At 48.5% G+C, this 26,938-nt stretch overlaps 2 protein-coding genes across 36 annotated transcripts in view; both read left to right on the top strand.

Moving 5' to 3' along the window:
• The window catches only part of LOC149347899 (uncharacterized), a 55,927-nt gene extending 35,224 nt beyond the window's left edge, over window positions 1-20,703 (top strand). For 3 of the 4 annotated variants that reach the window (XM_089587733.1, XM_089587732.1, XM_089587731.1), the window contains one exon: window positions 8,210-10,727. In XM_089587733.1, coding sequence (XP_089443859.1) covers window positions 8,210-8,249 — 40 coding nt within the window. In that variant the 3' untranslated portion in view covers window positions 8,250-10,727. Of the gene's footprint in view, window positions 1-8,209; window positions 10,728-14,455; window positions 14,540-19,447; window positions 19,557-20,674 lie in introns of those variants that run through there. The other variant, XR_016292696.1, reaches the window with a different exon arrangement.
• The window catches only part of LOC149347898 (uncharacterized), a 483,015-nt gene that overhangs the window by 333,157 nt on the left and 122,920 nt on the right, over window positions 1-26,938 (top strand). The gene's annotated exons all lie outside the window — the stretch shown is intronic.

Raw genomic sequence — 26,938 nt, 5'->3', positions numbered from 1 at the left:
TGTCCACTGCGGGGATCTCGTCGGTGGTGTGAAGTGTTTGCGTGTGTTGTTTCTGTATGTTGGTGACCTGTGTTGCCCACTCCGCATAGCCGTCAGAGAATAGTACCGGAGGGACGTCCTGAATTCGAAATTGGTGCCAATTGGTTATTTTCGCCTGGCCCCATTTTTTACGGGCTGCCTTCGCCAAAAGCGTGATGCGGAGAAGGCAGTGGTCGCTGCCCAGGGTATCCCCCAGGTTCTCCCATGTGGCGTTTGTAGTGTTCCTAACCAGAGATAAGTCAGGACACGTGTCACGGGTGACCGAGTTGCCCACACGTGTGGGGCAAGACGGATCCGTGAGCAACGTAAGACGAAGGGTGGAGATGAGCTCCGCCAGCTTGCGTCCCCTGGATTTCTCGAAGTGATAGCCCCAATGTAGACTGGGTGCGTTGAAATCCCCAATGATCACCAGGGGTTCATTGTCAGCCGACTTGAGAGCACGATAGAAAATTTCGCTGAAAGTAACACGCGGCTTATGCGGGGGGCAATACACATTAAGCACATGTATTGACGGGTCGCGGCGCCTGAGAGGCAGAACGCTCACCATGGTGTATTCTTGCTCAGTCTCCAGATCAAGATCGACCTGAATCGCGGTGTATGCTTTATGCACCAGGATGCAGGTCGAGGGGCCCCCCTGAAACGAGCTATACCCAGAGAATTTAGCATCATTGCCGGGCTCTTGCAAAGCAAGAAGCGCCGGCATGTCACCAAGGGACTGCAGGTAGAGCTGGAGATGTGACCGTTTTTTGCAGGCTCTGAAACCCCTGCAGTTCCATTGAATGATTTCGAATTGGTCTAATTTTTTAGCTTTCTGAGAAGGTTTGCCAGCCATATTGATGTTTTTATTTTACAGTGCTGGGTAGCCACTCGGTTCGGAGGCCGGCGCAGCCCCAGGTAGGGGTTGCATCAACGCCGCGGCTATCGGCCCGGAACCGCTTTCTTCCGCTGCCTGTCGAGGAGCTATTTTACGTTTTAGCTGCGGGGATTCGCAGGAGAGATAATTTTTTATTTGGGAGCTGACCCAGGGCTGCACCGCCTTAAGGACAGAGTCAGTCACCTGGGCCGCAATGTCGGGAAGCATTGTAGCAAATGCGGAACTGAACATGTCCTGAAAGGACTCGCGGACCGCAATCATAATTTGGTTCGGGAGCGCTGCCACCCGCTCCTCCAACTGCTCGGCTTTACGCTCCAGGGCCTCGAAGCGGCCGGCGTCCGCGGGGGCCGAATCGACCACCGTGTCCGCGGTTTGCCGCGAGACGCTAGTTAGGCAAGATGATACTGAGGATCCGTCATCACTATCCTCGGGCTCAGCGTTCTGCATGGGCTCGGACTGCCCGGCCTGCTTAGCTTCTAATTCTTGAATTTTACGGGCGAGAATTTGATTTTGGCGCCTGAGCTCCTCTACCTGCCGCTGTAGGGCGGATTCGGAGGGGGAGGGAGGGGGGGTGGGCCCAGAGACTAACCCACTCCAACTGCTCACCTGATTTTGGCGCGGTACCAGAGGTGGGAAATCCTCGGCTTTCAGGACCGGTGGCCTCGTCGGGTTCCCGGACTTCACAAATTTTGGCGGCCCGGACTGGGCCTTCTTGGGTTCGGGCTTGGGCCCCGGGGCCTGCTTGGGTCCGGCTGTGGGCGTCTGGGCCTTTTTGGGTCCCGGCGTCTGCTTCTGCTTTGAGGTGTGTGGGCGTCCCGGCTTGACGACCTTGCGGTACTTGCCCGCGCAGCCAGGCGCTCCGGTGGGATGGCTGCCTCCGCAGATGAGGCAGCACGGGGAGCATTGATGTTCAGCTGGGCCACCGTCAGGAGTAGCAGCAACCTGAGCCCCGCAGCGTTCACAGCGTCCAGGCTGCGGCCGCGGGCAGGCGTCGGCCCGATGCCCAACCGTGCCACAGCGAGGGCAGGCAGGGATCGTTTTCTTATAGAAGCGGACGGGGAGACGCTCGCAACTATAAAGCACGGTCCGCGGCACCCTTGTCCCCACAAAGGTGACCACAGCAACCTGCGTTTTGCCCAGTTTGCGCACGGATAGTACGTTGGGGTCCTCACTGAGTTTTTTCTTGACAGTCTCAGATGTCTCGTCCGGGGAGACGGTGATGACGCCCTTGCAGAATTCGCCGGAGAGCTTAGGGTGGCCCCGGAATAGCAGCGTGCGGCCTCCGACCGGCAGCATGACGTCCCGGAGCAGCTTCTCCGCAGCTTCCACTGATTTCAGTGTGCACACGAGCACATTTTGCTCCCACACGGGCCACACTGCAAGCCCCACACTTGCGGCGTCCCCGAGGATGCTGCGAACGGCAGCGCCGGCTTGTCCGGGACCTAAGGTGGCCTTCAGGTCGATGGTTTCTCGTGGCTTAAGCACCACAATGATTTCGTCTTTCCCGATGCGGGGCGTGTGTTGCGGCCGCCACCGGGGCTGTTTTGCTTGTTGCACAGCTGCATGTTGAGCGTTCTCGCCCTGCACATGTGCAGAGCGTCCCGCCACCCGTTGCTGGCCGGCGTCCGTGTTGGCGTCCCTGGAGGCCTTAGTCTTCCTGCGTCCGCGCCATACGCGGACCATGTCTTGGAGGTATTCCTCCTCGCTGGGAAGAGGCTCTTCATGTTGAACGGTTTCCATGTTAACGATCCCTATGGAGGTGGGATCGTATCCGGTGACTTGGCCTTGAACCGCCATTGCCGAGGAATCCCAGAGGAAACCCCGAACGCTGCCGGCGCAGGCCTTGCCACCGTCAGGCTTAGCGCCGCAGAGATGGGGCGAGGTCTTCAAAGCACTGAAAATGGAACAAAATTCAGCGCACCTTGGCAAATGTGGTGTCCACGGATGCCGCTTAGGTTGCCGGAGACGATGGTGCCAAGCTTTCTACGGGAAAGAGTTGAGGACCGCAAATAACAGCGATCATTGGTAGAGCCGACGTGGCGTGCGACCGCTCGCGCTGCCTGCCACCGGCGCCTCCATTTTAAAGGGGCTCCTAAACACCATCCCACGAGAGAGCACATCAACTCGATTACTGACTCATTGCATTGTGTTGAACACATGAGGCAAATGCACGTCTACACGGAGCAGAGAACCCACAATCACGTGCGAAAGTTGACGAGCGCTTTCCGGCGACTTCTTAATGCTCGCACACTCCTCCATCGCAGCTCCTGCATATACCAGCTCAGAGACCGGTATTGATTAGATGCTTTCCGGCGTCCGATTTCGCTCCTGACCATGGGCGCCGCCGGCCAGTAAGCCGCGTAGCTCCGGTGGGTCAGGAAGCTCCCCTCCGGCGGTGGGGACGGCGGAGTGGAACCGACCTTAAAGCGTGCACGAGAGGACAGGGAAAGGCGTGAAGGCACTGAAATGCAAATGTTAACTGCAGATAACTCAGCTTCTACAAAACACATTAAAAAAATTCTTGCTGGTGGATTTTCTGGAAGCGAAGTTAATGTCTAGCCCCTTTGGAGCCCGTTTAAGCGTCACCAGGATTTTAAGGCGGAAGCCTTTAATGTCTCATCGTTGTAAGCAGCAGTTGTCGACAGAAAATGTCACGCTTTTCAATTGGTGGAAACGGTCGTGACGTCACAGTCCGCGAATTTCAAACAGGGCCAATTGTACTTTGGCTAGTAACCATGCAACCAATTGAAGGGATCGTATAGTGATGATCCAATTAAGTGGGACTGAGCTTAGTTAATTGCTTAATTACCCAATTAGCCTAATTAGCTGTACTAGTCAGTCCCTATAAATAAATAAAACCAATTAAGAAATTGGTCGAGCTCAGGAATCGAACCCCGGTCTTCGGCGTGAGAGACGAGCATGCTATCCACTCCGCCATGCCAGCTCGATGGTTTGAAATGAACAAAGGCGCGTCTAGTGAATGCGGTGTCTTCACTCACTCTCATCCTCCTCCATTCCCTTCCCGCGAGGTTTAGGTGTCCACCGACAAATGAGAGACAGATACATTTCCTTTCCTCAAAAACCAATTTACGGAGGCGTAGTACCGAATGGGCGACGGCGTTCTATGGACTCCTTGGCAGCGTCGCAAGACGCTGTCGCGTTCCACTCTTAGGGGCATCAGTGACCACACTTTAGGTCAAAAAAGTGCCCCCCTGAATTTTGTGAGACAGTGACTGCGTAATTTCCTTTCCTCAAATACAATTTTCATTTTCTCCATTACGGCTCCTCTTTATCTATCTTCTTTCACTCCCACTTCCTCCCTTCCTCTACGGTGCGGTTCAGGTGTCCACCGAGATGACAGAGAATTACTGCGCCATTTCCTTTCCTCAAAAAAAGCGTTGCGTTCAAAGGGCAGCGCTCCCTGGCAGCGCTACAACGCGCTGTCGCGTTCCACTCCTAAAGGCGAAGCTTAAGCGTCATTAATTAGCAGTTAATTAGTATTCAGGCATTAATCAGTAATTAACCATTAATTAGTGATTTGCCATCACATAGTAATTAGTACTCAATTATATGTGACGCCACCGGTGCCACAGAAACAGCGAAGGTGGTGCCGAAAACGCTTCCGCCTCTACCCACTTTAGACAGTCAATGTGCCCCCTGAATTTTTGTTGTTAGAGCGGGGGCTTCTACACTTAAGGGGACAGGGTAAGCCCCATCTTTCCCATGTATATTGGGGCATATTGTGGTACACTTTTCTTAGCAACTAATAAAGATAGCAGCAAGATATTTATGTCATGTTGCTCAGAATTTCATCGTCTAGCCACTGTACCAAAATTATTTTAGTATGCGAGAAATGAAATTATTAGTAATTTTTTTACTTTCTACACCCTAACTTTGACCAAATTTTGTTTATATTATTATTTTAAAACAAAGACTATTATTCGCACGCTGATAATTTTGGTACAGTAAATTGCCACATATATGTACTGTATACACAGAAAAAATCAGCTTGATATCTATTGTCATTTAGAAAATAATGGTACCGACGTAACAAAAAATCTTGTTTTGAGAAAACTGAGTTTAAAGTAAACAAAACCTTCAATCCCAAGATTTCTACTCAGCCAACTCATTTTGACCAATTTATTCAGTAGGCACCAGCCGCATAGTTATCATCTAGGTCAGCTTGGTGCTTCTTTTCCTGCCGTTTAGCTTCTCGTGCCTGTTTTGTCACTTGCTGCGTAGCTCGATCAGCAAAGTAAACTCGACGTCGATCGACTTGCTTCAGCCAGCGGACAGTGTTGCTCCCCGGACTTAGTCCACATGCCACAAGAACTTTAGTTCTTGCGATGGCGCCATCATTGAAGGTCAGAACAGCATCTAATGTAGCAATCTTCATTGTCTGTAGGCCCGCAAAGACATTTTTTTGAGCACACTCCCATACGACGTTGTTGAAGGACTCGTTTGGGTTCTGGATGGTTGTCAGAGCTCGAATGGTAGCCAGGGAGCTTGGGTGGTTGCCAGAGACTTTCGCTTGCAGCTAAATTCCGTAACATTTCGAGTTTTTTTTTTTTTAGTTTTCAGTAAAAACGGAAAAAACACATCGCTGGTAAAGGGGTGTGTCGCTGACCGCTTTGCTTTCAGATAGCTTTTTCAGGTTGATATAAATTGCACAGGATGAAGTGTGATACATCAAACGATGCAGAAAAGAATGTAATTTCATATTTAGCAAAAAACTAAAAATTGATATTTTTCAGATTTTTTTAAAAGGGAGGCGACAGTTGGGCCTCTACAGGCAGCGGGACCACCGCGAGCAGGGAGGCGTCAGTTGGGCCGCTATAAGCCGCGGGACCACCGCGAGCAGGGAGGCGACAGTTGGGCCGCTTTAGGCCGCGGGTGGCTAGTTTTTTGTAGCACAATCTCTCCTCCGTCCTTCAACAAATCTGCTGTTACCTGATCCTCACCAGCTGCTTTCCCTCTTTGCATTGCTCCTAAGGCTTTCTTTACTTCCTCCTTCGTTACTGGCAGGATGTCCCATTGCTGTGCTCGACTGCCTCCCTCAGTAACTTGATGATTACATTTGCTACTGTATATATTTGTGTAGAACTCTTCGGCTAATTCAACTATCTTATCCATATTGCTGATGACATTGCCCTGTTTGTCTTTTAGCGCATACATCTGGTTTTTGCCTATGCCCAGTTTTCTCCTCACTGATTTTAGGCTACCTCCGTTCCTTAGAGCATGCTCGATTTTCTCCATGTTCAACTTTCTTATGTCGGCTACCTTGCGCTTATTTATTAACTTCGATAGCTCTGCTAGTTCTATCCTGTCTGTGGAGTTAGACGTCCTCATGCTTTGGCGTTTCTTAATCAGATGTTTAGTCTCCTGAGATAGCTTGCTGGTATCCTGTCGAACCATCCTACCACCTACTTCTGCGGCGCACTCTGTAACGATAGCTGTAAGATTATCATTCATTGTTTCAACACTACGGTCGTCTTCTTCAGTTAAAGCGGAAAATCTGTTTTGCAGCGACATTCTGAATTCCTCTACCTTCCCTCTTAATGCTAACTCGTTAATAGCCTTTCGCTTCACCAGTTTCCTCCGTTCCCTCTTCAAATCTAAGCTAACACGAGACCTTACCATTCTGTGGTCGCTACAACGGACCTTACCGAGGACGTCCACATTCTCTACGATACCAGGGTGTGCACACAGTATGAAGTCTATTTCATTTTTAGTCTCACCATTGGGGCTCTTCCACGTCCACTTCCTGTTTGCTCGTTTGCGGAAGAAGGTATTCATAATCCGTAAATTATTTCTATCTGCGAACTCTACTAATAACTCTCCCCTACTGTTCCTAGAACCTATGCCATAGTCACCTACTGCCTTGTCTCCAGCCTGCTTTTTACCTACATTTGCATTAAAGTCGCCCATCAGTACAGTGTACTGTGATTTTACTTTCGTCATTGCCGATTCCACATCCTCATAGAAGCTTTCAACTATCTGGTCATCATAGCTTGATGTAGGCGCGTAGGCCTGCACCACCTTCAGCTTGTACCTCTTATTAAGCCTAATTACGATAGCTGCCACTCTCTCGTTAATACTTTAAAACTCCTCGATATTGAGAGCTATATCCTGATTAATGAGGAATCCCTAAGGAGGAAAAACTAGCCAGCCTGTATACGCAATGCCTTGTGACCTCGAGAGTACCAGAAGCTTGGAAGAACGCTAACATTATCTTAATTCTTAAGAAAGGAGACGTCAAGGACTTGAAGAATTACAGACCAATCAGCTTATTGTCCGTTGCCTACAAGGTATTTACTAAGGTAATCGCTAATAGAGTCAGGACAACCTTGGACTTTAGTCAACCAAATGATCAGGCAGGCTTTCGTAAAGGATACTCGACAATAGACCACATTCACACTATCAATCAGGTGATAGAAAAATGCGCAGAATATAACCAACCCCTATATATAGCCTTCATTGATTACGAGAAAGCATTTAACTCAGTGGAAACCTCACCTGTCATGCAGGCATTACGGAATGAGGGTATAGAAGAGTGTTATGTGAAAATATTGGAAGATATTTATAACGATTGCACAGCTACTATAGTTCTCCATAATGTCAGCAATAAAATTCCAATACGGAAAGGAGCAGGGAGGCGACAGTGTGGCCGCTATAGGCCGCGGGACCACCATGAGCAGGGCCATCCTGGGAATGGGAAGCTCTCACAGATGAGGCAGAGGAGGACCGTCTCCGGAGTTGAGCACATTCCTGGCACGTGCGCTTCGATGCAGTCTTTGTCGTAGAGCGCGTTATGAAAAGCCGCAGCAACACGGGTGGAACGGTGGGTTGAAGGCCCTGACGTCGCTTAGTCCCGGTGAGCTCGCTCTCAAGCCCGTGTATTCTGTATGTGATCTTTTCTAGCCTTTCGTCTAACTCTTACAGTTCATCGAAGGTAGGTGTTATTTCCGGATCTCAGGAGACTTATGCAGTTCTGTCTGGCCAATACGTACTTCAAGTTCGAGTAGAAATCTCTGAACAGGTCCATGGAATGGTCTCTGTTGCGCAGACCAATGCGAGTTGGAGCCACCGCTAAGAGAGAAGTAGCAATGACACCATTTCATAGAGGAAAGGCAGTAAAGTATCCAAAGTAACAGAGAGTGTTCTGAAGCTCCCTATAACAGAGGTTTCTACTGTAATTTTGCCAATAACAGAGGACACCGGCTGTGGCAGCTTAGAGAACACTCTCGCATCTGTTGTCAATGTAGCGGCTGACTGCTACTTTGTGTCACATTGCAGGCGGCTCCTCCGGTCTCCCGTGAGGCTCACCCAGTGCTAGCTGCCGAAGGCAACGGAGGGTGTCCAGCAGCAAAAAGAGCTCGGGCCATGCCTTCGTCACGTGGGTGTGGGCCGCGACGCCGACGCACGTCCCGACCCGCCCTGCTGTATCCGCAGCACGCTGGGGCGGAGGAGGGGATTGCGTCCCAGGTGAGGAGGAGGAAGAGTAGGAGGCCTAGTACCAGATTTTGCTTGCGCCTGTGACTGGGCCGTGCACTTCGATGACGGCGTAGCTATTTATGAAGCAGAAAGCTTCCTCCGGTATCGAGTGTTGCAGGCAGTCGTGAGGGTCTTGGGGCACTCCCTACTGGAGAGGATACTGTATGCAGTGTTCCTCGCTTCAGATTTCTCGGCCGCTACTCGAGAAGGTGGATTGCTGAGCCAAAGTGCGCGTGTTCTATCTTGGCATCGGCGGTTGCGTTTACGGCAGGCGAAACTTCGAAACGCGCCCGTGTGCTGCGTTGTGTAAGTGCACATTAAAATAACTCCAGGTGGTCTAAATTTTAGTCCTAAGGCACTAATCCGGAGGTTCAAATCCTAAAAAATGGGGTATTGTCGTTGTATGGCCGCATAGAAAGGGTGCCATTTCGACGAAGTCTGATGCGAAGAAAATGGTGCCTCAGCCAGACTCAGTAACGGAATGGCTGTGTACGGCAATGGCCCCAGTAAAACTCAATTTTGCGCATCACCCCGATGGTTAAGGGTGTCAATACACGGCATGGCACATGAGGCATGCCTCAGCTGTGGTTAGGACACCTGAGATTTGCTATTGGAATCACCTTCGCTGAGTCTTGACTGCCAGTGAATCTGGGTGTGTTCAGTTGAAATACAGGCTTGACCTAGTCTCAAAGTGGAATTGGCCAACTCACAAAATATGGGTGGCCTACCTCCAAAAGTTTGGAAATGGAGTGAACCCACATCAAGAACCGAGCTGGGACACCTAAAAGATTTGGGTGGCCCACCCCAAAATTATTAAAATTGACTTGGCCCACCCCAAAAATTTGGTGGCCCACCGTGCTCTCACAGAGTATTTCGTGCTTAGCAATGCTGAACTGCCAGCCATTTTTTTTCCTTCATGCTTCCACGCACTACTGTGTTACGCTTTTGTGTGACTCGCTGTGTGTTTCACTCCTCCATTCAAGCGTAGTAAAACAACGAAGGGGCGCGTGTGAGAAGAAAAAATAACGAACGCCCACTAAAAATTGAGCTATTTGCTATTTATCATCCGCGTTTATCGGCTGATATTCTTGTACTGCGCCGTCATGTAGTAACTAATGCGTAAAACACTTAACTCGTCAATGCGAAGGTATTTTTTACATGCAAAGACGCACTGGATTGAGCGCAAACAGTTGCGAAGTGGGCCGAAGTAGTTCGATACAACATTTAACATTAGTCTCTCTCTCTATCTCTCTAACATCCGCAGAAGTGCCCGTGGTATAGGTAAAGGCTCATCACTGCTTAAAAGACAGAATCTAAGCACTTAAGCTCCATCTGATGCGAACTATGCGCCGAACATCTACTTAGCTTCGCGACGATTGTTTCCTTTTCTCCGAAAGGTGTATTGGAGGACGCGTAAATGGTGAAATGTAACTGACGCTTTAAAATGAAATGTTGAACGTCTGCTGAACCGGAAATAGATGGGTAAGTAGAAATATTGCGAATACACATTTGCAACTAAAGTGTAGAGAGGCGAAAGCCGAGGGCACTATGCCGTGATGGCTTCCGGTGGATGTGACGTCACATCGTTCCCGTCGCTATATCGATACCCAAATTATACATGTTTCGAGAATCTTTAGTGTTAATTACGCTTAATTACGCATTTTTTCATCTAATTTGACACAAATTCGACGTTTTCCGCCCATTCTGTGAGAATTTTCACTATGCAGTGAGGACTTCCGGTGGATATGACTAACACCGTTCCTGTGGCTACATCAACGTCCGCGCTAATTCAACGAAACTTCGGCATTTTTGCCTATAATTAATTTCTCTACAGTCACAAAACTTGGCATCTAGGTTCATTTTTCTTCCTCTATCTGAAGCAACCATTGGTGTCATTTTATCTTTCTTAGTTACCGAGTGAAACGCGTGTAACACGCTTTGTTAACGGACGGACGACAGTGTGAGCCACTGAAGGCTTTCGCCTTAATACCAGCTAGCGAGTTCGATACCATATAACGCATGGAAAGTTGGTGGCTTATACCATGCAAGCAGCGCACTATAAAGCTGTACGCAATAAGCACTCCTGTTTATCATGTTTTCATCTAAAGCACTGCTTACATGAGAAACTAGAATCATTATTGGAAGCCTTGTGTAGAGAAACGAGGGTTAGAGACACTGGCTGGCTTCTCCAAGGCAAACGCTAACGTGGGCTGTTTTATTTTGTCGCGATTTCTCTGGTGTGGACGGACCAACGGACGAAGATTCGCGGCTAAGAGAATGTGAAAACATGGCCGCCAAACGCACTGATGCGTTTAAAATTCGAATTATACTCCGTAATGCGCTGAGCTCGGCGAAAGCGGTCACCGCCATCCTGGCTGCCTTTTTGACGACGCCTAAAACGTACAGTAAAACATGCGACCTGGCCATTCGGTGACAACCTGGGTTGCCACAATGCGAGGTCACGGGATGGCACTTGATGCTTACATGAGCGGATGTTGACTGTGTACACTTACAGAGTAAAAATCAACCGGGACGACGGGCTTCTTGTAACATCTCTCGCCCCAAAGCCCGCAACCAAAAATTTGTCTTCTGTACCTTAGGTTCGTCTCCTTTCTTAAGACATTGAAATTTTATGTTTCCGCTTCGCGGAACTAGATTGTCTCTGTTGACTGCGTGCTGTGAAGCGCGTCTTAGTTCGAAGATTCCCCAAAATCTCCGTGCACAGCCGTTTTTCTATTTCGGTTTCATTGAAATACCGCGAACAGAACCGTGACTTCGATCTCGATAGCAGACTTAGCTATTGCTAACCATCATCAGTAAGGCAGGCGAACATGAAATCGTGCTCATATATATGAACCCGAGGTTTCGGGATCGAATCCTGCGCATACCAGCCGAGGCGACATGCGAAAGCGGGCGCGTGCTTCAGGAGCTGAGTGCAAGTTGGAGAGCCCCAGGTGGTCGATCTCGAGCGCCCCCTGAAAGGCCTGAAAAAGACCGCTGCTCAAAAACAGACATAACGATCTCCAGTTTGTTTAGAAGCAGGAGTACACCGTTTATATGTGTAGTTGGCGCACCACGAATCGCCAAGTATTTTGTTTCTCAGTGTTTGTTCAAAGGACCCTGAAATGAGTTTGAAGATTATTCTATAATGATTCTATAATCTGTTGTCTTCGTTAGTACTCAAATAGAATTTAAGAGCTATGCGTGGACTGGACATTTACAAAAAAAAAACTTTTTAATAATTGCTACCCGCAAGAGATTAGTGAGACATCTCCCCGCGCGTTGTGAACCATCCTTACTCCGGTGACGTGAATGGGCAGTCAGCAGAGACCTCTCATTGGGCGTGCCGAATTCACGTGGGCGGTATGAGGCGCGGCGGGGTCTCAGGCAGTCCCGGCCTGTATGAGTTGATGTGCGAGAGGAGGAGGAGCATCATTTTTAATAGCCGATATTTTCGGTGTTTATTCAAGCTATGGCTTCAACATTTTTAGCGGTGCAGTGACGAGGGATGGAATATCCATCGTTCGTGCGCTTTTCTTGACTGCGGCAAAAAAAAAAAAACACTGGCTTAGCTCGGTTATGCCAGGGTACCCAAGCAACCACCGATATCCTTCGGACGGCCGACAGAGGTCTGTTTCGGATGTTCTGTACGTCCGCTGAACATCAGCAAACAGCCGGTAGACGTCCGTCGGCCGTCCGAAAGGTGGCCAAAGGTATACGGTTCGCCCGCCGACGGACGTCCAGTTGAGTACGTCCATTGGCGGATCTTTCTCGAATACTCGCATATATGGTGCATGCGTGCTTTATTCACTCCGCGCGATGCAATAAAACCAAGAACAATTTGATGCGTAGCACGCATATATTATTTTGGTTGATGATACATCAGCAGAGCAATGGGTTATATTCGGAAAATTTCTTAAATGTGACTCTTCAAATGTGGCAAGCTTGGGACACACATCCGTAATCTTCCCACCCACAGGATTTCTTAAATAAAACGAACGCGGCAAACATCAGTCATGTTAAACAAGTGCCAATATGCAGCAGCCCAAGTAAAAACATTGGAAGCAATTAATGAAGTGTTTAATGCTGAAAGTAGAACCGACAATGCACTTTAACAAACACCTCATAAAGAACCCCAGGTGGTCGAAATTTCCGGAGCCCTCCACTACGGCGTCCCTCATAGCCTTAGTCGCTTTGGGACGTTAAACCCCATAAACCAACCAACCAATAAGTATAAGGCAATAACAGCTCTCACTTTTCCACGCCACATTTGACAATGTATCTGTTCTTTATTTATTCTCATGGGCCTTAGGGCACTAACCTGCGCAGCAGTTTGCGCGAGTGTGCACAAAAAGCCGGAAAGCTTCCGTTGCGAACCAATGCGAACTACACGTGCTTCCTATGGTCTGCCTTTCGCGCGTTGTCACTCTTTATATAGGCACAGTGAACCTAGCGATGCCTTAAAAATTAACACGATGCGAAAAAACTCCGTCCCGCAACTCTGAAGAGGAGTGGGAATTAGCCGCGCGAGTTGAGGGCTCCCGCAGCTGTGTGATGTAGGCTCCCGAAAGTGTGAGAACAGCACACACTTGTGGAAGCCATCTCCTCGCGCTTACTGCTCCCACTGTCCTGTGAACGAATGTTATATGAGCATGCTGCATTGTCCTAGAAGCAAGTTATAAAAAGTGTACTGGATACATACCTTCGTAGGCAATCACATGTGCACTAAGCCTTCTTTAAACCAAGGTCGACGCAGTACTGGATTCCGGTGTTCCAGAAGAGCTTCAGGCGCTTCTCGTATCTTTCGAATTGCTTAAGTTACATACTACTTTCGTCTACAGACTGAACAAAGCCCCACATTATAATAACAGAGCTATAAAGCTCTGCGCGACAACACTACGCGACAATGGCTACGGAGCCGTACTGATGGATTGGATTGGATTGACCGCGAACTGACATCTATGGCGATGGTGATAGCAGAATGCACGGGATTTTGATTCTTACGAATGGTTTCAATGGTAAGTTTAGCTAGTAAAACGGAGGTCATGTCGCACAACTCCACTAATTTGGAGAAGTTTTATAAATATAAAACTAGTCATGGAGTTCTTGCAAAATTCTGCAACACCTGCTTCTCCACTTAGATAAATTTAGCTCGTTGGCTGCTCTTGCACTGCAGGTAGGAGTGGAATCGCACCATTGTACAAACATCTTCGCGTCAAACCCTCCAACTGATGATGCAAATAAAACAGTATACATACACGAAAGACGCGAATTTTCTGTGAAATAAAAAACGTCCATCCTCATGGCCTGGGAAAATACTCGGCCTTACATCCTTCGGACGTACACCTCGTCTCTCATGCAGATATACAAAGTGGACACTGTCCGTACGTCCGGCGGATGTACGAATACGGATATCCGAAATCGGATTGTGTTCGTACGTTGATGGACGTCCGATCTCGGCAAAGGACGTTCGGATCTAGCTCCTACGTCCGACAGATATCTGTGGTTGCTTGGGTTTAGACAGTACGTAGCGACAGTAGGCATGCGACCCAGTTGGCGAAGTGAGCAGAGGCGAGCTCAAGGACGAGGCAAGCGGTGTGACGTCACACCAAAGGGCGGCGGCGGCTCCGCAGGGAGGCGCGCGGTGTGACGCCATGCCAGATGGCAGGGCGAGCGCGAGCGTCCGCCAGCTGTAGCGGTTGCTAGGCAACGGCTCAAGGTCGGGCCTTGTGCCTCCTCGGAGCACCGCCACAGCGAAATCGCAAGTTCGTGGCCAATGTAGCTTTCGCTACAATATCATTTCCAGGTCCCTTTCAGTAACGAAGTAATGATGCTGGGGGAACCGCTATTGCATCTTCTCGATTAAATTAGGGTTAACACAAGGCCGCCACGGTGGCTCAGTGGTTGCGGCTCTTGGCTGCAGACCCGAAAGACGTGAGTTCGATCCCCGCCGCGGCGGTCGAATTTCGATGACAGGCGAAGTTCTAGAGGCTCGTGTATTTATTGTGGGATGGCGGTACGCGTTAACATAAACCGTCGTCTCTGCAGGCTATCTCTCGGTGCTTTCGATGTGGAGGCTCGTCGGAGTCGGGATGAGCATTTTCCAGGTTTGAGCTCCGGTAGCCAAGGAAGGTTGGTACCTGTCTGCCATACACTTCCTAAGCACCGTGCAACGCCATGTTACGGATATTTTGCAGACCATCGGAGACCCTTTGGTGCTACTCATATACCGGGTGCCAGAGCTAAATTTAACCAAACTTTTAAAAAAGGCGAAGTGTCGTAGTCCAGAGAAACCAACTCAGGGTTGCTCATAGTCGCGTGGCCTAGTCTTGAGTATTTTTTTCGCTCTTCAAAGTTAATTAATTAGTTATGTTTAATTAGCTAACTTTTTAATTATTGACTTCAGGAAGAAAGTGCGAATGCAAAAGTGTTAGACCACCTCGAAAAGCCGCTAGTAGTGCTGTTTCCGTCAACGTACGATTTACGTAGCTTCATTTATTGGCCTTAAAAGAAAGTTGTCACGTGACCAGGTGCTCGCTCACTTCTCTGCCCTATTGTGCACCCAAATTCTCATCGAGGAGAGGATTTCAGAAAAAAACGGATTTTATTCTTTAAGGCGCGTCTTGGGACGACTAAGTGGCACAGTTGTCATGTGGAAGCTTTTTCTTATTGGGCCGGTTATGGTTAAAGGGATACTGAGGTGGTTTTCGAGTCAGCTAACCTTCTAGGGTTTTGAAGTAGTGTCATTGCTGATCACGTCTGCGAAATTATTTTTTCGATTTTGGCTAAAACAGCGGCGCCATCACCAATTAAAAACGCAATGTTCAAATTTCCCGCGCCCCGCGCGAGCGCAAAAGGGGGGAACAGCGGAGAGGGAAACCTCGTCCATGTCGGCCAGCGTGACGTCATGTTGAAGAGCCGGGGATGCTTCGGCGCACCCGAGCGCGCTTTCAGCGCGCGTTGTTTCTCGTGCTGCATGCGTTGTTCCTCGTACTGCGCGCGTTGCGACGTACAAAACGTGTCAGCCGATCTTGAGAATCAGATTCAACAGGTACTACTCTGCGTTCGTGTCCACGAACAACTACGGCCGCGACTGTGTCGTCTTCCACTGTTTTCCGCAATACCACAAGCTCGCAGCACAACCGCTCGCTGCTGTGACGAAGAATTCAAGCCGACTAAAGCAAGCTTACTCTGCTCGAAACACTTTGTAAGAGCGGCTACAGGCAGAGCTTGTCCTTGTGTGATCTCTGGAGATTTCTGTCGAAAAGGCGCGGCTGAACCATGACACAGTTCCATCGATTTCCTCGCGCATAAGAGGCGTGTCACCATTCCGAAGAAGCGCCTCTTTTTAAAAGTAGAAACATGCTCACTTAGCCCCTGAAGAAACCTTATAGAGGCTTAAGCATGTGTTGCTCTCCTCAGCTTAGGTGCGGCCAGACCACCTGAGACGTGCTCAGCAAGGCTCGGTTAGTGATTTTAAACTCGGTTCGACGTGTCCAAGCAAGCAAGCAGAGCAAAGCACAATAAAGCAAAGCAAGCAAGCATCGAAGCTCTTCATATGCGGCATCTCGTTTAATCCTAGCTAAGCAATTAATATGAAAGCGTTCGACGTTGATTTCGGATGCAAATTTATGTGAGAAACGAATGCCAACCGAGTTTTTGCAAAAAAACACCGCAACCTTACTCGGTTTCTTCATCAAGTTGTGGCAGCGGGCGAGTTGCAGCTAGCTTGGCTTTTAAACACACATATAGTTGGCAACTACTTCACTGAACCTAAACTGCAAATCTAGGAAGGGCGGACGTTTCCGAGGCAGCGATTAATATTTTCTGGCACCTGCTGAACGCGCCAGGAGTGAAGCGTATTTGTGCGCGTATTTGGCTTGGTTTCCAGCGCACCATGATTGCGTCACTATCTTGTGGTCACATGCCTCGCAGTACTTGGCCACTGCGCTTCGCTAATTTTGACACCAACTTTGTGCTCCTTCATCGTTCACTTGAAATACTTTCTTGCCCCAACCTGCAACGCCGGGTACTGAGAACAGGATTTACACAGTGCTTTGGGCCTTTTCTTTAGGATGACGCTCTTCCGGGCGAGCCAGGAGGCGTCCGGTGGTGGTAATTGACTTGAGTATTGTTCGCACCCCTTCCTTTCCGAGAATACGAGCTGATGTTGTGCTGGCACCTTTTACGCATGGTCTGTATCGCGTCTTTGACGCTGGCGTATGCTTGTGCTAGGCATAGAATTTTTTGCTTGTGTCTTTTTTGGTTTCAGGCGATACGTGGAATGAGCAAACTGTAGTATCCTTTACTTCGGTGGTCAGTAAAAAAAAATAGTCGCCGTATTCGCTTTTACAACGACACGGAAAGCTGCGATCTGCCCTCAACGCAGCGCCGGATCTGCATCGGCAGCTGCTCCAGTCCTCAAAGTGACGTCACGACCTCTCTTGACCAATCGCGGGCGGCGGCGCGCCGCGCCGCGCGGCGTGCCCTGCGGCACAGGCCGCATATTTCGGCTCAAAAAGGCAATTCGCGCTTGTTTTTGCCTTATTTGGATGCAATATTCCAGTATACAGCATGAAAAACTATAGGATGCCGCTGCCAGACCGATTTTCAGAAAAAGTGCTTCAGTCTCCCTTTAAAGACCGTTAAGAAGCTACTTTACGTAAATATTACTTTGCTGCAAATGTCTCAGTAAGCTGTTTCTCAAAGCGATCTACAACTTTTCAATTGACACTTTGTTCCTCAAGTCCATAATTAAAAAGTTTAATGAAGCTTGACTAATTAGTCAATCTTGAAGAACGAAAAAAATACTGCAGACTAGGTCACGCGACACTAAACAACCCTCATTTGGTTTCAGACGGGTGGGAAACCCCGCGTTTTTTAAACGCTTGGTTACATTTAGCTGGGACACCTGGTAGATACGGGGACAACCGTCAGCATAAGGAGAAATCGGTGTCGTTCGGAAAGACACGAACTGCTGCCACTGGCTACTGCTTTTCCAGTACGAGAGTAGGCGTGAGACGCAATTTCTATAACCCACTCCCAGCTTATGCTGGATTTTTCGCATAGTAATGTCCGCAATTTTTTAAACAGTCTTTTTAGCGAGAAGAGCACTTATTTCGCCATAGCAGTATCAACGACGTAGCACAACAGAGTGCAGCTAAGACGTGCTAGCTAGCGGGATGAAATCAAATCAGATGTTTATTTTTAATGTCTGGCAAGTAAGTGAAAAGGTTGCGGGAAAAACCCCGCCCTTTGCCAGCTTGACTGGCCCGCTAACCTAGTCAATTTGGTTGACTAATAATGACATCATCTTCAACTAACTAGTTTTCTCAGCTTCCTTTATTTTTTTCTTACGAGACGGCAAGCCCGATAACACAGGACCACATGACATATGGCGATGGAATGATTTAATGGCTACGCGCCTAGCACGAGCTCTCCGTCCCCTGTCACTGCCCGCTTTATCGTCTTCTAGTCCGCGACACTACCCGGGGCTACCGAGCGATCGTACCGATCGCGCGATCTAGGAGAACGGCAGGGACGATGAAATACGGGACGTGAGAGGCTTGCAGCCCGCCGTAAGTCCTGTCCGATAACGCTGTCAGTGCCCGTTAAAGAACCCCAGGGGGTCGAGATTTACGGAGCCCTCCACTACGGCGTCTCTCTTAGCTTTAGTCGCTTTGGGACGTTAAACCCCTATAAACCAATAAACCACTCTTTTTAGACTTTCGAAAATGTCCATCTCGTCACCGCTGAAGCAGCGCAAGCAGTTTTGGGGACCAAATCCTTCTTGCTTTGGGTTCTTTTTTATTCATTCACGCGCTCTTTTTTGAGCATGGACGCGGGAAGGAATAAGTTGGAATTAAGCACGGCTGGAATGAGACGGATCTGTGCGTTAATTGCGTTAATTACGAAGAGCTGCTTCTCGACAAATCGAAACTTTATGGGGTCCCCCGCGCAGCGAAGAGCAGCCGAGGTTGTGCGTGGTGTTGGAGGAGTTTTATGAGTATACGTTGACAATGTTTATACGTAGGGTGTTTCAACTCCGATTTTACACAATTCTTAAATATAGGATTTTCGATTCAGGAGAGCGCTTTTCTCGGCATAGCATTGTCAGCACTGTAGTGCATAAGAACACGGCTAAGACGTGCTAACTACCAGGCTGGTTAACTAGTACTGAATAGTCAACTCTGGCTGTTACTGATAGGCTTCTTAATTACTTAGAGCCCACCGTAATTAAATGTAGGTATCGGTTTTTTAGAATTTCGAAAATGGGGTTACCCTCGGCGTTGTGACTCAGAAATTGTATCTGCATCGCGCCAAAGTATACATGCTCGTTCAGGAAGCTTGCAGGCAGAGCAACCTCTCCAGTGTACGTAACTCGTCGGAATGACCACAGTTTGTTGGGTCACAGCGCCGAGGGTAACTGCATTTTCAAAATTCTAGAAACCGTTTTGGATGTTACCTATACTGTGGCCTACACGCCTGACAATAACTGAGGATCGTAAACGTAATAGTTAAAATGTTAACTTGTCAATATTAGTTAACCAGCCTGCTAGTTAGCATGCCGTAGCTGAATTCTGCCTTACTGGTCCGTTGATAATGAGTTGTCGAAAAAAGCGCTGTTCGAATTACAGTTGGCTGTGGTTTAACAGTGGTTAACACTGGAGGATTGCGAAAGCAACGAGGAGAGAGAAAGAGAGACGATGGAGAGCGCGCGGCAGCGGCGTCGGTCCGGACACGCTAGCTATGCGCCGCTACTGCTCATGCGCAACTGGCGAGCGCGGCGGCGGCACCTCTGAGTCACCCGCGCAGCGACGGCGGCGGCGCGCCAGCTGTGCGCCGGGTCAAGTTACTGCTCCTCGTACATGCGCAGTATGGCCTTCCCTCAGCTCCGCGAAATGGCTCGGCGACTGGCGTAGTGTTGCTTTCGTAACAGAAGCCTATCTTTAATAATCGTGTGTAAAGTATTAAGGAGAAACACCCTGTGTATACCGCAGTGAAATTGTTGAGGCTCACTTTAAGATTCACCTTGTGCAGCCTGGGTGGTGTGCAACACCACCGGACGTCGTCCGGAATGTAAGCGTCACGTGCGGACAGCGCAGAAGGATGAGGCACCGCCATCATCTGCGTTACACTACACAAGTGGGTGAGTGATCCTTCGCGGAAGGAGTATGAGTGAGCCCCGCCGCGGTGGCTCAGTGGTTACGGCGCTCGGCTGCTAACCCGAAAGACGCGGGTTCGATCCCGGCCGAGGCGGCTGAATTTCGATGAAGGCGAAATTCTAGAGGCCCGTGTACTGTGCGTTGTCAGTGCACGTTAAAGAACCCCAGGTAGTCGAAATTTCCGGAGCCCTCCACTATACGGCGTCCCTCATAGCCTGAGTTGCTTCGGAACGTTAAGCCCCGAAGTTTACAATTTACAACTTCTAAAGCAGGGAAGGAGGGCTACGCTAGTACGGGTGCCGTCAGGTGTCCGGTTTACGCCGTTTTGCTCATTAACTGAAATCTGTTATGCCGCTTTAATAGCTCGCCCTGCATAAAACGCCCATGCCGTAATCCCAAAGTAGTGATCGCGTTTGCGGTATATCTGTGCCCTGTTTAAATCCGAGACTATAGCACTCTACTCGTTTTGTGCACAGTTATATAGCTTAGCTTCATGTCGCCCAGATCAGCAGTCGCTCTATTGGATCGCATTCCATGCGTGAATTTCACGTTTGCTTGATGTTGTGCTGGCTTTCATTTATGCATTGGAAGTTCTGCTTAGTCTTGTGTTGTGGGCTGGAAATGGAAGAGCCGAAGAAAACAAAATGCAGGAAGAAACTGGGCGTGGTCTGTTACTCTTAAAAAAACATATTACAGCGAGCATCCAGGCTGCGATGGACGGCTACACCAAAAAAAAAGAGAAACAAAATAACGAAGAGCAAGTTCTCTCAACAGTAGGATGCAACTGTTGGCAACATTGGGCCATGGTCCGCGGCGACCTGTTTTACTCGGCTGGACAGTTACAACAGTGAACAAAATATAGATTCTGATTGTTTCAGAACTGTATCATCAAAGCCAGAGGCGTCGGAATTCTTCAGCATATAATTTCGTCTCGTGATTAGCGCCTTGTTTAAATGGAAAGAATATTTTCTTCACGGAGCATTTTCTTTCAGCACTACTAAATGTGAGCGGAACTTCAGTGCGGACTTGAGTTGAACCCGACCGTAGTAAATGGTTTCAGCGCAGCATAAATAACACGTATTCATTCATTTCAATACCCAAGGGCCATCAGGGAGAGAGACTGTGCCTGCCTCGACGTCTGGATGGACAACTTTCGCGACGCCCTCTGCACTCCTGCGCGGAGACTGGTGAGGGAGCCGTCCGGGTCGTCTGGAATGGGAGCGTCGCGTGCCGAACAGCGCGGAAACAGACAGTTCAGGCCTGCAAGCGGCATTTGGTGAGTGGGAGCTGGCGTTTTCCAGGGGACAATGGGCAACAGGAACTGTGCCGTGGGCCTTTTCGTAAAGACATGCACTCATCAGCGGAGGGGCTCTGGAATATCCTTCCGAGACAGTAAACCACATTCCCAAATTCACCTTTTAGGAAATGCTTTTATTCCAGCCGAGTACGAAGTTCCAGTTAAAAAAAATTGGCAGTGGCTTAGCTCAGCTATGCCAGGATACACGCAGCAAGAGCTGTAGTTCCTCCCTGGTAACATTGAGTTAGTCTGATCACGTGGTTGGTGATGCGGCGGGCCTTCACGTCCTCGGAAGACGGCTCACCGAGTTGGGCCAAAGCGCGACGATGCAACCGCTCCGCGTCCTGACGTCGCCTCTTGGCTAGGCGCCTTTCTCGCTCGTCAGACAATTCTACTGGTCTCTTTTCCTTGCACCGATCGTTCCTGCTTTTCCCGAAAGCCAGCTCCCAGCCCACAACCTCAGGGTCGGGCGAGTTGAGCTTATCATGTTTGCGAAGCCGCTCAACGGCTGCCTTCTCGATGGCAATGGCTCACCGTTACTGCATCACTCCCGTCTTATACTCACACCGCAGCGCGTCCCCTCCCCTTGCGCATGCGCACTAAGGCGCACCAGCTCTGACGTCACTCGGCTCCTCGCACATGCAGACAACCGGCGAGGCGAGGCGCGTGGCGCGGCACACCACCTGCGTGCTCTGACGTCACTCGGCTCCTCGCGCACGCGCAGAACTGGCCATCCAGACGCACGGCGAAATGGCGAGACTGTGGGTAGTGTAGCTCTCGCTACAAAAGACAGCTTACTTCGCTGAGGACCGTTTTTCGTCTGTCGAGTGCGAGGGAAGCGAAGCTCTCTTGGAAGAAGGGGCAGTTAAGGGACACAAGGAGCGGGAATTCAAAGGCGGCGTCTCAGGACCAGAGGAGGTGTTCTGTATCTGCCCTGATCTCCGGACAGCTTGAAGAGAGAGCTGTATCATAGCGTCCCAAGTTGCAAAGCATTCGTGGGGCGAGGAGAGTGTCAGGACATAGCGGAGGTTGTGTGCTTGTTCTTTGGGTCAGGGTGAGATTGCGCGGTTTTCCGTGATGTTCTCGTACCGTTCAGCTATTTGCTGTTTGTACATGTTTCGTTGTCTTCCGCTCATTTTCATGTGCCCCGTCATGATCAGGTATTCGACGCGAGGTGTCGTGGTTACGTTTATGGGATTCTAATAATACATCGTGTAGGTGGGTTAACAGTATATCCTGCGCTGAATATTGCGTTGGCTTTACATTACATTAGAGTGCATTACTGAGGGGAATGCAATTGACCGCAAGATATAAGATCAAAAAAAAGGAAGGGGGCCAAGTACTGATCCTTAAGGGACCCAGAACCAAGTAGTACAATGGAGGAAAGGGCGTCATTAATGCTGAAATTCTACACGAGAGAAAGGAAATCCACGGATCCAGTACATGATGAACGTTGATCACTCTTATTTATGTAATAGCAGTGAGTTATTAACTTTATCTAATGCTGTAGCGAAGTCAAGAAATATACACTAAGATGAAAAAGCGGAGTCCAAATAGAAGTGCTAGTCGTAAGTAAAGGGAAGTTGTTGAATGTCACAAGACAAAAAACTTTTAACAAGATATGCAAATATATGTACCATTATTCTGCATGCTATTGATCTCAATGATATGGGTCAGTGGATAGACGGATTCTGCTTACCTCCGCCTTTATGTACTGGTATGATCACAGGAGTCCTGCTGTTCATTTGTACACCATGATGATACGATTGTGAGAATATGCATTTCTTGATGATAGAACTGTACTCATTAGCATTCCGTATAAATCTGCCATTTATGCCATCAATGGGGGAGAGCCCTGTTGGTGTGGGGAAGTAGCATCCCTACTCCTTAAGACACAAAAGCGCTACCCGGCCATATTATCGGAGGAAGTTTTTAGCAGGCCCCTATATGGAAGTCATTGATTTGAAGTATATGTGGGTTGACCCACGCCGGCTTTATTTTAGCGGGCTGAGTGTACCTTCAAGTTTTGCAGTTTGTTATTAGGTTGGACTTAGGTACAGACTGGTGTACGAGAGCCTCCTACATTCAGAATTGCGGTGACCAGCTGCACGGCAAGTTCTTCAAGTCCCAAGGTTTTTGCCAATGAATACCTGTTGGATTAGGTGCCTGAGGTTTCGGCTGTAATTTCGATTTCCGACGTTAGATTTCATCTTTGTTCTAGTGTATGACGAATCTTAGTATTCTGCATGGTGTCACATTTACTATTTGTTTGCATGACAGGATGAGCACAGTGAAACAGTGACGCATTCTCTCCGTCAGTAGCACTCACTCCAACATGGGGGCTCAGAAAATTAAAGTTGAGGATGGGTGGGTTTGCATGAGAGGATGAAGACAGTGAAACGGTAACGCATTCTCTCCATCAGTAGCATTCACTCCAACATCGGGCCTCAGAAAATTAAAGTTGAGGATGGGTGGGTTTGCATGAGAGGATGAGGACAGTGAAACGGTAACGCATTCTCTCCATCAGTAGCATTCACTCCAACATGGGGTCTCAGAAAATTAAAGTTGAGGATGGGTGGGTTTGCATGAGAGGATGAGGACAGTGAAACAGTAACGCATTCTCTCCATCAGTAGCATTCACTCCAACATGGGGTCTCAGAAAATTAAAGTTGAGGATGGGTGGGTTTGCATGAGAGGATGACGACAGTTAAGCAGTAACGCATTCCCTCCATCAGTAGCATTCACTCCAACATGGGGTCTCAGATAATTAAAGTTGAGGATGGGTGGGTTTGCATGAGAGGATGAGGACAGTGAAACAGTAACGCATTCTCTCCATCAGTAGCATTCACTCCAACATGGTTTCTCAGAAAATTAAAGTTGAGGATGGGTGGGTTTGCATCAGAGGATGAGAACAGTTAAGCAGTAACTCATTCTCTCCATCAGTTGTATTCACTCCAACACGGGGTCTCAGAAAATTAAAGTTGAGGATGGGTGGGTTTGCATGAGAGGATGAGGACAGTGAAACGGTAACGCATTCTCTCCATCAGTAGCATTCACTCCAACATGGGGTCTCAGAAAATTAAAGTTGAGGATGGCTTGGTTTGCATGAGAGGATGACGACAGTTAAGCAGTAACGCATTCTCTTCATCAGTAGCATTCTCTCCAACATGGGGTCTCAGAAAATTAAAGTTGAGGATGGGTGGGCTTGCGTGACAGGATGAGGACAGTGAAACGGTAACGCATTCTCTCCATCAATAGCATTCACTCCAACATGGGGTCTCAGAAAATTAAACTTCAGGATGGGTGGGTTTCAATGAGAGGATGAGGACAGTGAAACGGTAACGAATTCTCTCCATCAGTAGCATTCACTCCAACATCGGGCCTCAGAAAATTAAAGTTGAGGATGGGTGGGTTTGCATGAGAGGATGAGGACAGTGAAACGGTAACGCATTCTCTCCATCAGTAGCATTCACTCCTGCATCGGGCCTCAGAAAATTAAAGTTATGGATGGGTGGGTTTGCATGAGAGGATGAGGACAGTGAAACGGTAACGCATTCTCTCCATCAGTAGTATTCACTCCAACATCGGGCCTCAGAAAATTAAAGTTGAGGATGGGTGGGTTTGCATGAGAGGATGAGGACAATGAAACGGTAACGCATTCTCTACATCAGTAGCATTCACTCCAACATGGGGTCTCAGAAAATTAAAGTTGAGGTTGGGTGGGTTTGCATGAGAGAATGAGGACAGTGAAACGGTAACGCATTCTCTCCATCAGTAGCATTCACTCCAACATCGGGCCTCAGAAAATTAAAGTTGTGGATGGGTGGGTTTGCATGAGAGGATGAGGACAGTGAAACGGTAACGCATTCTCTCCATCAGTAGCATTCACTCCAACATCGGGCCTCAGAAAATTAAAGTTGAGGATGGGTGGGTTTGCATGAGAGGATGAGGACAGTGAAACGGTAACGCATTCTTTACATCAGTAGCATTCACTCCAACATGGGGTCTCAGAAAATTAAAGTTGAGGATGGGTGGGTTTGCATGAGAGGATGAGGACAGTGAAACGGTAACGCAGTCTCTCCATCAGTAGCATTCATACAACATGGGGCCTCAGATAATTAAAGTTGAGGATGGGTGGGTTTGCATGAGAGGATGAGGACAGTGAAACGGTAACGCAGTCTCTCCATCAGTAGCATTCATCCAACATGGGGCCTCAGATAATTAAAGTTGAGGATGGGTGGGTTTGCATGAGAGGATGAGCACAGTGAAACAGTGACACATTCTCTCCGTCAGTAGCACTCACTCCAACATGGGGTCTCAGAAAATTAAAGTTTAGGGTGGGTGGGTTTGCATGAGTGGATGAGGACAGTTAAGCAGTAACGCATTCTCTCCATCAGTAGCATTCACTCCAACTTGGGGTCTCAGAAAATTAAAGTTGAGGATGGGTGGGTTTGCATGAGAGGATGAGGACAGTGAAACGGTAACGCATTCTCTCCATCAGTAGCATTCACTCCAACATGGGGTCTCAGAAAATTAAAGTTGAGGATGGGTGGGTTTGCATGAGAGGATGAGCACAGTGAAGCAGTGACGCATTCTCTCCGTCAGTAGCACTCACTCCAACATGGGGTCTCAGAAAATTAAAGTTTAGGGTGGGTGGGTTTGCATGAGTGGATGAGGACAGTTAAGCAGTAACGCATTCTCTCCATCAGTAGCATTCACTCCAACATGGGGTCTCAGAAAATTAAAGTTGAGGATGGGTGGGTTTGCATGAGAGGATGAGGACAGTGAAACGGTAACGCATTCTCTCCATCAGTAGCATTCACTCCAACATGGGGTCTCAGAAAATTAAAGTTGAGGATGGGTGGGTTTGCATGAGAGGATGAGGACAGTGAAACGGTAACGCAGTCTCTCCATCAGTAGCATTCATCCAACATGGGGCCTCAGATAATTAAAGTTGAGGATGGGTGGGTTTGCATGAGAGGATGAGCACAGTGAAACAGTGACACATTCTCTCCGTCAGTAGCACTCACTCCAACATGGGGCCTCAGATAATTAAAGTTGAGGATGGGTGGGTTTTCATGAGAGGATGAGCACAGTGAAACAGTGACGCATTCTCTCCGTCAGTAGCCGCTAAAAGCATTGTAAAATTCTGATTCTGCTTCGTTATGGGCTGAGCTCGGCGAAAGCTGTCGCCGCCCTGCTGGCTGACTTCTTGACGACGCCTAAAACCGACAGTAAAACCTGTAGCAAACTCTGAGACCTGAGCATTTTGTGCCAAGCTAGGTTGCCACAATGCGCACTCACGTGATGGCACTTGGTGACGTGAGCGGATGTTGACTGTATACACTTACCCAGTCAACATCCGCCGGGATGGACTCCTTATGAAACCCAGCAAACAAAAGTTTGTTGTCTCTGCCTAAGGTTGATCTTAAAGATTGACATCTTTCTTTCCGCTTCGCGGAGCGAGATTCTGTCCTCTGTGTTCACTGCGGGCTATGAATCACGTCGTAGTAAAGAAGATTCTCGAATAATCTCCGCTCACAGCCGTTCTTCAATTTCGGTTTCATTGAAATATGGCGAACAAAACCGTGATCTCGATCTTGATAGCAGACTTAGCCATTGCTAACGATCATCATCAGTAAGGCGTACATGATGTCGTGCGCATATATATATATATAAGCCCCAAGTTGCGGGATCGAATCCTGCGCATTCTTGTGGAGGCGGACTGCGAAAGCGGGCGCGTGCTTTAGGATCTCAGTGCAAGTTGAAGAACCCCAGGTGATAGATCTTGAGTGCCCCCTGAAAAGCCTGAAGAAGACCACTGCTCCAAAACAGACATAACGATCTGCAGTTTTAGAAGCAGGAGCACACCATGTGTATGTGTAGTTGGCGCAACGAATAGCCAAGTATTTTTGTTTATAAGTTTTTGTTCGAAGGGTGCTCAAATGATTTTGAACGTCATTCTCTAATTCAATAGATCTGTTGTTTCAAATTTAAAAACTTTGCGTGGACTTGACATTAACAAAAAGAACACCTTTTAATAATTGCTGCCCGCAACAGATTACTAAG

Source organism: Amblyomma mixtum, chromosome 4 (genome assembly GCF_055824585.1).
Source record: "Amblyomma mixtum isolate Tamu chromosome 4, ASM5582458v1, whole genome shotgun sequence".
Lineage (NCBI taxonomy): Eukaryota > Metazoa > Arthropoda > Arachnida > Ixodida > Ixodidae > Amblyomma > Amblyomma mixtum.
The sequence above is the reverse complement of the archived record's forward strand: the minus strand, read 5'-3'. Positions and strand labels throughout refer to the sequence as shown.